The sequence below is a fragment of the Palaemon carinicauda genome, chromosome 45 (assembly GCF_036898095.1).
Source record: "Palaemon carinicauda isolate YSFRI2023 chromosome 45, ASM3689809v2, whole genome shotgun sequence".
In the NCBI taxonomy this organism is placed as follows: Eukaryota; Metazoa; Arthropoda; class Malacostraca; order Decapoda; family Palaemonidae; genus Palaemon; species Palaemon carinicauda.
The window spans coordinates 33,326,930-33,339,705 of NC_090769.1; the positions used below are offsets into that span (position 1 = coordinate 33,326,930).

The 12,776-nt window shown below is 39.3% G+C and overlaps 2 protein-coding genes across 2 annotated transcripts in view; one reads left to right on the forward strand and one right to left on the reverse strand.

The window, feature by feature from the left end:
* The window catches only part of LOC137634744 (uncharacterized), a 58,517-nt gene extending 54,599 nt beyond the window's left edge, over positions 1-3,918 (forward strand). The window contains exon 3 of the mRNA XM_068367243.1: positions 630-3,918. Within this exon, the coding sequence (XP_068223344.1) occupies positions 630-3,832 (3,203 nt within the window). The 3' untranslated portion in view covers positions 3,833-3,918. The remainder of the gene's footprint in view (positions 1-629) is intronic.
* Positions 3,919-4,063: 145 nt separating this feature from the next.
* Positions 4,064-12,776, reverse strand: part of mtTFB2 (mitochondrial transcription factor B2) — a 59,568-nt gene continuing 50,855 nt past the window's right edge. Inside the window, exon 4 of the mRNA XM_068367244.1 lies at positions 4,064-4,389. Within this exon, the coding sequence (XP_068223345.1) occupies positions 4,117-4,389 (273 nt within the window). The 3' untranslated portion in view covers positions 4,064-4,116. The remainder of the gene's footprint in view (positions 4,390-12,776) is intronic.

Genomic DNA, 12,776 nt, shown 5'->3' on the forward strand with positions numbered 1-12,776 from the left:
TACATGAAACAAATTTCTTTAAAAAATATTCTATAATCACTTCACAATTAATGGAAAAACATTTTGATTGTTTAGAGTGAAATACAATGGAGAAGAAAGCAAACTTTTGACAAATTTGCTCTGTAATCAGCAGTAAAACAAATAAACATGGAAATGTAGCTTATTAGCGAGTAAGTGAGCAAGTATATCTGATGGTGACAAATCTCGTATATAACTTGAATAGCGGATCCGCGGCCTTGTAGTGAAGGGGTTAAATTGTTGAATCAGACAAGTTAGCCCTTACTCAGCAACTGCTGTTGGTATACAATTGAAAGTTTCATTACTGTTGGAATGGTCTATTTTTCTGTCATTGACCAATAACATCTGTGTTTTGTTTATTTATAGAACAATAAAGTTGTCTAAAACAAATTAGATCTTTGCAATCATATGATAAGTGGATTAATGTCTAGATTTAAATAAACAAGTGTATTATACATCTAAGGTAGTAGCAAAATTTGATTGGTTGCATTTGCGTACATATACTGCACATAATATTATTGGAACTACTGTATATGGCTGGCCTAAGATTATCAGTTCCCCTATTTAAGTAATTCTCAATATGTAAATAAAACTTTAATTCTCTATTTCAGGAAACACTCCATTCTTAGAAAGCACCAATTCAGTCCGTTATGGCGTGCATAATGATAATGAAGACATAACAAATCACCGGACAAGGGAAGAACCCATTGAACTCACTCTAAGAGCCTTCTTCTGCCAGACATGTGGTGCAAAAGTAGTTGGAAAAGATAGCTACTTTTTACACATCAAACAACACATTTCAAGACCTAGCAACCTTACTTCAGAAAATCCATTGAATTCTGAAGTTTCACAACAGGAGACATCCTCTTGTGGACCTAGTCCCAGTTTAGTCAGCACAAATACTGCTGCGCTTAATATATTAACAGATTCTGAAACTGTTACCACAGAAGAAACTCATGAAGCTACAGAATCTCCTGAGACACATCTCTCTGACTGCATGGAGGAAGAGCATGTAGCCAATCAGCTCTTGAAATTACGCGAGTGGCAGCTTGGAAAACATGGCCAGCGTTTTAGAAAACACCAATTATCTTTTTCTAGTTCTCCAAGAACTTCAAATCAGAGTCCTGCTCAAGAAAAGTTGGTGAATGAAAATCCTTCAAGTAATATTGATCCTGGATCTGTGGAAAAATTGTCACTAAATGATAACAATGACCTTAACACTGTTGACCAAACTTCAGTAGAGAATGAACCACAACCATCATTGCTTTGGCCACCCAGTAATGGAGGAGGTAATGCAGTAATATCAGGAAAATATTCAGCTGCATCAACATCTTACACATTATTGAACAGTTTAGAGAAAGTTAATGATTCATCAGCATGTTTTAATAATGTTCTCTCTCCAAGTATTTCCATACCTGGTGAGGAAAATGAAACTACATTTAATGACTCTGAGTATGTGCAGCTTGATGATTGTGCTGTAACTTCCTTAGATGGTATTAATGAAGCATTCCCTGTACCTTCTTTATCAGAAGAAAATATTGAAAGATTCCCTCCTCTGGAATATGAAATATTGCAAGGGAAAGAAGGGACTAAGCCTTATTGTATCAATAACTCTCAGGAAGGGGCAAAGCCAACTTCAGTTGGCTGCAACCTTGAAACATCAACTGAGCACATTGAATTTTTATCAGACCCTGAATGCCTAAATTCTTTCAAAGATAGTAACCAGATTTTTATACAGGGTGGCAGAGACTTTTCAGGTAATCCAAATAATAATCCCATTAGAGACTTTTCAGGTAATCCTAATAATAACCTAGTCAGAGACTTTTCAAATAATCCTAAATACAATCCTGTCTCGGAATTTTTAGGTAACCCTAATAATAATCCTGTCTCAGACTTTTCAGATAATCCTAATAATAATCCTGGAAGAGAATTTACAGATCATTCTAATAATAATCCTGTCAGAGACCTTTCAGATAATCCTGTTAAAAATCCTGCTACAGACTTTTTGGGTAATCCTAATAATAATCCTGTCAGAGACTTTTTAAATAATCCTAATACTAATCTTGTCAGAGACTTTTCAGGTAATCCTGATCAAAATCCTGTCGCAAACTTTCCAGATAATCCTGATCAAAATCCTGTTATAGAATTTTCAGATAATCATTATCAAACTCCTGTCACTGACTTTTCAGATAATCCTAATAATAATCCCATTAGAGAATTTTCAGACAATTCTAATAATGATACCATTAGAGACTTTTCAGATAATCCTACTAATAATCTTGACATAGACTTTTCAGATAATCCTAACAATAATCCTGTCAGAAACTTTTCAAATAATCCTACTACTACCAATAATAATCCTGTCAGAGACTTTTTAGGTAATCCTAACAATAATTCTGTCAAAGACTTTTCAGTTAATCCTAATATTAAAGCAAATGAGAATATAAGTGAAACCCAAACAGAAAATCTCCCTTTCCTTATTGATGAAGAAAAAAGGCAAAGTAATACATGTGAAAAGAGTATAAATAATCGTCCTATTTGTGAAGAGTCTTTAAGTGACAACATTGTAGTGGGTGGGAATCCGGACCAAGAACCGTATTTGCATAAAAAATTTCACCATGATCAAGATAGGAAAATTGTCCACACAACAGGCATTTCCCAGAATGCTGATGTAAACAGATATATTCAGAGTATTCAGTCATTACTTGTAAATAAATTGAATGGTACTCTGAATTCAGATGTTCCTTTTAAAAATGAAGGAATGTCTTTGGAAGTTAACAACACAACAAACAATGTAAACCAGGACAATAACTGTTCAACACAGTCAGAAATATCCCCTAGAGTGTATATTTGTGAAGTATGTAATTTAAAGTGCTCTAATCGGTTAGGTTATGCAGTTCATTGTAAGTCTCATGAAGTGGAAGGTCAAAAGAACTTTACCTGTCAATTTTGCAGTAAAAAGTTCTTCAGAAAACGTAGTAAGGATTTGCATGTAAGGGGTCATACAGGAGAGAAAATCCATCAGTGCACAGTGTGTTCAAAAATATTCACTAAACTTTATGCTTTGCAAAGACATAAAGAGGAGGTACATGCTAGTGGTAAACATTATGTGTGTGCAGAATGCAGTAAGGAGTTTTCTAGTCAGAGACAGTTACAAAACCATCTGGATCTTCATCAAAGTGAAAAAATTCATAAATGTAATCAGTGTGATCATGCCTGTCATACTGCTAGTGGAATGAGAATGCATAAATTAAAAATTCATTCAAATGATCAAAAGAAAGAAGTATACCAGTGTACAGTTTGTAAATATAACTTCAAGAAACATAGTGGTTTAAAAAGACATATGCAACGAAAACATTCCGCCGCTCAGTTAAAATGTGATTTGTGTCCAAAAATGTACTCGTGCAATGAAGATTTACTTCAACACAAAAAAATGCACGGTAGTGAACTATTTACATGCAACCATTGTGAAAAAACTTTTACCTCATCATGGAATTTACAAAGACATAAAGTTAGTCACAATAAAAAAACACATCCATTCCAGTGTGACAAGTGTCCAGCAAAATTTACAAGGTTAGATTCTTTAAAGAGTCATTTAAACATCCATTCTCAGAAAAAGCCTCATGTCTGCCACTGTGGTAAACGCTTTGGGAAAAAAAGTCAGTTGAAGTCACATGAAGACAAACACAGTGCTGTTCCAAAATACACTTGTAATATTTGTGAACGCTCTTTTAAATTTAAAGTGTCATTAAAAAATCATAGTTGTAAAAAAAGATATAATACAGAAGAGAGTCAGCATACTTCTTCAAGCTAAGCATATAGTAGGCAACCGTTTCTAAATGACTAAACTTTTATATAGTTTTCAAATATTTTTGTTATGAAAACTGACAATAAAGGCAATGGATTTTTTTAGTAAAGGACTCATTTGTAATTTTAGGTTATAAGTTATTTTAATACATTATAGTATTGGGATAAATTAGTCATTGGTTTATGGTTTTCACATCTTGTACAATAGCAACTTGGGAGTACAAGCAAACAAAGTTGGTATACATTGCAATAATATATTATGTAGAATTAGCTCACATATATTTTTTTCATTCAACAATCAATATCTTTTTTACAAATTTCATCATCATCAGTTAGATCATGCGCACCATCATCAAATAATTCTATTTCCTTATCAGCTATATCTTCCATTTCCATTTTCTGAGGAATTTCATCATTCTTGAGTCCAAACTGAATAGTCCAGTTTTTACAGAACTGGTGGAACATGCACTCTCTAAATGACGGTAAACTTGTGAACAGTCTATAAGCTGATAATAGCTGTTCTGATTTGAGTTCACGAGGGTGCACAAACATACGAAATCCATTCTGTGGAACAAAAATTATTAACATTATTAATATTTAAATTATTCATCACAGTAAATCTACAAAACTTACATATATTCTAGCCTTTAAAAATAATTGCCTGTGAATACAGATCCACCAATTACTGATTTACACAATACTGTACGTTGTTTCTTATGAATCCACCATCATACTAGGAAGACAATGTTTTCTTTCATTTAAATACATTTACATGAATATTGGATACCTAACATAAGAAATATTAGAATAAAAAAAAAATATTTTATTGAAACTTTCTAAAATCCATGTGTTATTTATCCTTCATATGAAAAGCTTGCCATGATAAAATTAAAACCTTGAAAAGATATGCGTGTTACCATTTATTCTCGCAAGAAAGACACAGAAATGAATGGCTCGCTAGTGTAAACAATGGCTTCCCCAGCCATTGCCACCTCCACCATTTTGACTTCTCTGTCATCTCAGTAGCCTCAGTTTCACGACTACAAGCCATTTATTTTCTACTCGCTTATTTTAGGAACATGTAAATTCAGTAAAACAGGAATTATGGCATCTTGAATAAAATTTTGTGCAGATTGTAAAGTAAATAAGCTAAAATTGACAAGATTAGATCCTTAATATATTTTCATTGATAAAGATTTGCATGTCTTTATTGGTTTTAATATAACAAGTTTAGTCAGCCCTTCACATTTGCGGGGCTAGATAACAGACACCGGCGTAAAGATCAAGAATCCACAATGTTTGCTGCTCTAGGGTGGGTCACCTCATAACCTACCAACTCACTGCCAATTGCCTACGCGTGGTCGTCTAACACACTAGGTAATCCACTTTACTGCACTATACAGTATTGTTTTCACGAGGTTTTATTATTATTACTAGATAATCTTCCTCATTTGTCTTAAGAAGTTAGGTTTTCAAAATTGTCCTTTGTCCAAAAAGGTTATATGTTTTCTGGTTAAAAGATACGTCAGAGAGGTTCATAAGGAGTGGCATCCAAATCAGATGAAAGATTTTAAAGTTTTAAGAGTAAAATTTATATTGGAAGTGCAACTATTGTACTTCTCTGAATTTTTGTTGGAATATTTCTTTGAAGAGATTTTTAGTTGCAGCTCAGTAGCGTATGTAATAGGTATTCGCTTAAAATTTTCTTGGAGAATTCTGGTTTTCTTATTAAGATTGCTAAGCTTAAGGTGCCATAGTAGCTTCTGGCAATGTAGTCTAATAAAAGTTTGGTCTTCTTTTAGCTTTATTATTGGTTGACTCTAAGCAGTTTTAAGTTTTTTGTTCCTTATTTTGGAATACTAGATAAGAACTAGGTGCTGTGGAAATATGAAATTTTGAAAAAATAATTTGTATTTTTCCTAACTATACAGAGTTCTTTACTTATAGGAGACGAAGTACAGCGGCAACTGGAATATGGGAATTAAAACTTTTAAAGAGGTGTAAATAACCGGTCAGTAGCAGGAAGGCAACTGCCCCCAGCAGCTCACTACAACCTCAATTGGATTTCAGTAAAGAACTTGGGTTTGTATAGTCAGGAAAAACACAAATAATTTTTTGAATTTGTCATTTGTTCCTACATGAATAAAAACCATTCGTTCTTTACTTATAGGAAATTCATCCGTAGGAGGGAGGAAGTTCAATTCCCAGGCTGGAAACTGAACCTACAGATCTGGTACGTGGCAATGGTGCTTAAGTCCCAATCCTTACATCTCGTGAGCTATGGGAAGGAACACCCAATCAAAGCAGGGCCCGTGCAATCAAAGGTATATGAGCTGGACTTCCTTGAGCTGTAACCAAAGCGAAGAAAGACGAAGATGATGTGGAAGGCTATTTCAGAAGTAACAGGTTTGTTTGGCTACAACACACTTCCCCTCATAAGAAGTGTGGGGTTAAAGATCTCAAGTGCTTACGAACCCTGAAGCTGAAAGTAAGTGAGCTTACCCACCTCCAGATAAAATCCAACTGGTAAAGGTTTGAGGCTGAACCTCAAGAGAAGGGAAAGGTTAAAAGGAAAAGGAAGCTTGTCACCCTTCATATTCACCCCAGGCTTACTCATAACCTTCCCCTGATCTACAGATGGTGGTCATGTGGGTCACACACTGCAGGCAATGGGCTGTAAAGGTGGTTTATCTCTTTCAAACCCCTGCCATAAGAACCTGCATCACAAAGAAGTTCTTCTTAAAAGCTAACAAGGCTGCAAGACCTCTTGATGTCATGAGCTTTCACGCACGTTACTGTAGATGTGGAAGGGTCTATTGTTCTTGAGATAACTTCCCAGAGCCAAAAGGAGTTGGCATTCCTCGAGACCTTTTTTTTTATCCTTCCTATGCTTATAAATAAGTTCTGCAGGTGAGGCCAGGTATGTTTCAAATAGCTTCTCGAGCCCTAACAAGACACAGTAGAAGTTGATCAGGATACTTGGTTACTGAACAAAGACTCGAAAAGGTAAACAACGAAAATCTAAGATTGGAAGAGGCTTGGTTTTGTGTTGCTGCCACAAACTCCAGAACGAAGCTTTGAAATACTTTCCTCCGACCCGTTGAATGGACGACGTCAACTGTCAGTCCATGCAGTTCACTTACTCATTTAACTGAGGCCAAGGTGAGAAGGAAGACTGTTTTCAAAGTGAGATCCCTGTCAGACGCTTGTTTCAGATATTCGTAAGGTGTCCCTTTTAGAGATCTCAAATCCTTCACAATATCCCAGGATGGTGGACTGACTTCAACTGGAGGGTAGGTATGATCAAAGCTCTGTATTAATATACAAGTTTCCTCGGAGGAAGAAATTTATAATCCAAGTTAAAACACTTGGCGCAAGGTTGAGCGATAACCTTTCACCACAGAAATGGAAAAGAGTTTCTCCCTACAAAGGTAAAGCAAAAAATTTGCAATTATAAGAATAGAGGCCGTTTCTGAGAGAGGAGATCCTGCATAGTATCCATACGTGAAGACATAAGAATTCTATGCTGCTGTGGAAAATCCTGGTGTAGGGCTGTCGCAGATGATGTGGAAGATGCAGGAGTTCTCTCAGTATCTCTACCAGGAGATGTGGAAGATCCACATACAATTCCTGATGCGGCCAAAAGGGAGCTATAAGCATCACCACCAGGTTTGGGTCTCCTTACCCCATTGTGAATCTTTCTTAACAGGCACAAAGAAAGAAAAGCATAGGCGTTGAGGGAGGCTGGAATGCATCCTAGAACACCGCTGCTGGATCTGGTATTGGTGAGCAATACATATATTGAAAGCTTCTCGTTCAGCGAGGTCGCCTGGAGCAGTATATTGAAAGCTTCGTGTTCAGCGAGGTCGCCAACAGGTCTATAGTTAGCTAACCCATAAAGTTATTACTTCCTTCAGTATCTGAGGACTCAAAGCCCATTCTCCACCTATGATCTGAGTCCTGCTTAAATGATCTGCCACCATGTTTTTCCTGCCTGGAAAGAAGCAGGGTGACAGAGAGATCGAGTTGTTCTCTGTCCACTCCAGGATCTCAACTACTAGTTGACATACTATAGTTTGAGGGAAAGTGTTCCCACTCTTTTGCATATGTATGACACTACAGTGGTAATGTCACTCATCAATACCACCAAGTGCTCTTAAGTAACAAATGTCGAAATTGTTGAAGAGCTAACCATGTTGCTTTTAGCTCCCAAAGATTTACATGTTCCCAGTGCTCTATTGCTGACAAGGTTCATGAAACCAGGTGGTCATTCAGAGGAATACTCCAGCCCTCATTCAAGGTGTCCGTGAACAACCTAACTCTGGGAGGAGACAAGGCAAGAGGTGAACCCATACAGAGGTTTGTGTTGCTTAGCCACCAGCAAAGATCTTCTTTGGAGTTCACCCCCATGAGAATCTGGGACCTAGGATTGTCTCAATGTTGTAACTAGGAGTCCTTTAGGTCCCATTGTATGTTCCACATGCAAAAATTTCCTCCAGGAACCAGTCGCTCTAATGATGACAGATGACCAAGTAGTCTTTGCAAATGAAGAGCAGGATGGGGGATGCACTTTAGAAAGGGTAGGACTATTTGTTGAAATCAACAAATCCTGTCCTCTGAAGAGAACACTTTCCATTAGAGGGTGTTGATCTCCATGTCCAGGTAGACGAGACATTGAGGAGTTAAGGAAGATTTGTCCAGGTTTGTCAGGATCCCCAGATCCTGACAAAACTGGAGAATTTTCTCTCGATCAGTCAGGATGAGATCTCGTGATTCTGCGAGGATGAGCAAGTCGTCCAAATACCTCAGTAGCCAGATCCTGTTGGCATGGGCCCTGGTTGATATAAGTTCGAAGATCCTTGTGAAGACCTGGGGGGCTATTGAGAGGCCAAACCAGAAGACCTCAAACTGGGGTATCCTATTGTCTATGACTACTCGCAGATATTTCCGGGATGAAGGATGGATCGGGACTTGGAAGTAGGCATCCCTTAGATCCAACATAATAATGAAGTCTCCTAGCCTGACAACCTGGATTATAGTGACTGATGTCTCCATTTTGAATCTAGACGGCTTTACGTACTGGTACAATGACAGGTCTCCTGCCTCCACACACCTTTTCGACAAGAAAGAGTCGACTGTAGAAGCTGAGCGACTTGTCGTCGACCTCCTGAAGAGTATTTTTGTCTACCATTTTCTTTACCGCCTATAACAAAGCCAGGTATTTCCAAGACCCTTCCTGATATGACGATGATGCTGTCGGTGGAGGAAATAGAGGATGGGGAGATTCGACGAACGGGTGGAGGTATCCGCACTACAGGACTTAGACTGCACAGTCTTTCACTCTATAAAACCACCAGCTCCTCCAATGCCTATGTAGGCATCTCCCCACTGATGAAAGGGGGGGGGGGTGGATTTCCCATCCTAGTGAGAACCTTCATCATTCCCTTTTTCTCATCCTCTCACAATACCTGATGTCTGACAGGGTTGGAAAGAGATGGAAGGTCTCTTCAAGATGGAACCTCTACACCTGCTCTTCTGGGTTTTGCCAATCTTGACGAGTTGCAGGATAGCCCGAGGTTGATGGGTGTTGCTGCTTAAATGAGACGGCTCTCTGAAGGTACGAGTCATGCGATCTTCTCTGGAAGGAAAAGGGAAGAGACTGCTAGAGAGGCGTTTCTCAGGTCTAGCGACTCCTGCTTCCCGATTTTCTTGTGAAAGCATGCTATAACTGCCTTCCAACACTTGAGCACCATGTTGGCCCATTACCTGGCAATCTGGAACATCTGATATTCCAAAGCTCTAGCCCTGGACAGTAAAATCTCCTCAAGGGATTTCTTTTTCTTTTTATTTGAGAGATCTTGTGTTTATGAAATAGCCAACTGTATACATCCAGTTATCCCGCAAGGATATTGCTTGTAAAGCATTCATGGTTGCTGCCTCCATCTGTGAAAGAGAGACTGGTATGGACGTGAGTCTATCTGTAGAACTGCCCAAGGAAGAGAGGAAAGCTGATCATCTACTACCCTATACTACCTCTTCTGTTGGGAAGAGGAATCTGCAGCAACCGTGAAGACTTTACAACTTCAAGGAGTCTTTCTCCCATGATACCTGGTCTTCTATCTTCCACATGACATCTTTGGTCATAACCATCAAAGGAATTTCAAGGCTTGTGCTGGGAGGAGGCAAAGAAAGGGACTTTGACTATGGCCCAGCCATCCTTCAGGGAGGAGGGAAGTGTTTCCTTGATGTCACTCACTGAACCAAGGTCGCAAGTTCCATTGAACCTTTCTCCGAAGGGATATCCTCCTCATCTGTGACCTCTTCTCAGAGATCGGATTCCAGGCTGTGTGAAAGCAGGATCGGCATCTGCGATCAGGAAGGGGACCCTGTCAAGTCGTCAACCTCAGCGATCTCTATGTAACGGGCTGGTCTCTGCTCGCATGGTGCTGTTGATTTCCTTGAATTTTTCATGTCCTTCCTTTGTCTTTGCATTACTCCTTCTGAAAAGAAAGATGGAGGTCCTGAAAATAAGTCTAGGGTCCAGTACCTTTGAAGTCTTAGGCAAAGGTAACCGAGGTTTGGGAACATACTGGGTATGTTCCTTTGTGAAGAAAATGGCGATAAGCTCGTAGTTATCAAAAAAGGAAATTTCCCTCAAAGATAAGGAGCCTCTATGTGTCCTTGTGTTTACTGCACCTATTGGTGATGTAACCGGGGTTTTAAACCTGCGATGGCTGGGGTCTCTCTTGACTCCAGACAGGTTAATCGGCGAAGGGAGGAAGACCAGTTATGGCGTCTTACATGCTACCATGTCGTCCATAAATGAGGAAGATTCCACAAGGTCCGACTCTTGCAATCGAACTGCGCCTCCTAAGGTCTGGTTCTTGACACTGAAGGCTAATCTAGAAGGTGTACAATAAGCGTTGTCTTCTAGTGAAGCAGGCCCTTTCCGAAGAGTCTTTCCTTTTGCTGGAAAGAGATGATCATCCTTTGAAGTTTGAAGAATCTTCTTGGGTCAGAGAATTGCTGAGTCAGAAGTTTCTTCAGAGGAATCCCTGGATTGTTCCGCAGAAAATCCGGCGCTCAAACGGTAAGGAGAAGAGTTCCTTCGTCGCTGAGGCGAGGAGCAGTGATGAAAGACGACTAAAGTGCTCTGGCGAGATGTCCCTAAAATACAAGGGTGGGAGGATGGTCTGAGCAGGAGGGCAAAGCCCTCTCAGAGTGATAAGGGGAATTGTTATGTTTATTCGTAGGTGATGATCACCAAGAATGCGATAGCGAAGAGTGGCGAGATTGCGAAGGAGAAAATCTCTTGGATTGTCCTACTGCAGACGAAGGGCGGCTATACCCGAATAAGGGGGAAGATCGCCTTGAGCACCAGGGAGAAGATTGGATGAACGTAAATGCGACGATTTTCTTGAACGCGATGGAAAAGATTGACTGGAGTGTGATAGGACAGCGCTTGGAGTGTGAAGGCAATCAATGACTTGATGCTGAAGAGGAGCATCTAGAGTGCCTGTTGGATCTGCTAGAAGCTGATGAAGAATGTCTGGTATCTCTTCAATTGGGCAAGGCTAAGGCAGGAGGCAATGGTGAGATGGAAGCCCGCTGCAAAGGCGAGGCGAGAAGAGAAGAGAGACCTATGCACAGCGCAAGGGTTAGGTCAAGCTGGAGAATAACTATGAGTTGTTGGTCTAGGATGCAAAGGTCTGGTAGCAGTAGGCTTGGAAGTAGATGGTCTGGCAGGAAACGGCAAAGAATCCCCCTTGGCAGAGGCATGATCTCACAAGACGATGAGCTCTAGAGAGCCTATAGGTTCTGAAACGGAAGACCTCCCAGAAGGAGCAGCAACACCGAGGCAATTAAAGGGACAAAGTCCTCTGACGGGTGAAGCTCTGAGGCCTCTGCTACAACGGGAACCTGCTAAGGAGAAGTCGAAGGAATGATGGACTGCAAACAATGTTTCTCCTCCATAAAATCTCAAAGCTTGTTCTCCGAAGGAGAACCAGGTATCCCCAAGTGAAGGGCTTCCAACCTCCGAAAAATAAAACATGAAGGATAGTCTGCAAAGGATGTCTGAATGATGAGCAATCACACGCAGACACATAAGCTGGAAGAAAAAAAAATTAGAAAATTTTCTAAGTAAACAAAGCAAAAACTGCCAAGTTTCCAACAGAAGAACAAGTTCACTCTCTGACGGCTGAAATCCAATTGAGGTTGTAGTGAGCTGGAGAGGGTGGGCTAAGTAGCCTCCCCACTACCAGCTAGTTATTTACACCTTGTTAAAAGTTTTAATTGCCGTATTCGACCCATCGCTGCACTCAGTCTCCTATAAGTAAAGATCAAATGGTTTATATTCATGTAAGAACCACTTCAGAAACACAATCTGGAGCCTAAAGTTAAAACCTTAGTTGCTACGGTTAAGTAACGAGACATATAAAAGTGTATTTTAACACCCAATTTTCTACCTCTTTCTCTCATGACTCACCTTCATCAGTGTGTAGTCAGCAATATGAATATCGGGAGAGGTTCATAGAAATGAATATTTAACAATAAAATTTATTCCTATACTCGCCTGATGTTTATATGCATCCCCACCTGTTCATATGTATGCCTACCCTCCTCCCAGTGGATAAGGGTGTCAAAAGAATATGATATTAATTTCAACTTCATAGATTGAAGACGGCAGGCCACCTAGCCACACCGTGAGTTATCATTAGTTCCCCGATGTCACCTTGATGGGCAAGAGATGCTGAACTCTTGAAGAGAATAAAACAGATTTTTTTTGTTTCTTAGGGGTTATGTTCAATATACAACAAATTTAAATATGAACAGCAAGTGAGTAAAAAAATAAATTTTATTATCAAAATTCTATTTAGATTTAGTATAGTTTAGGCTGTTGTTAGCATCACATCATAGTTTCTTTTTTATATATTTTACTTTGATATCTA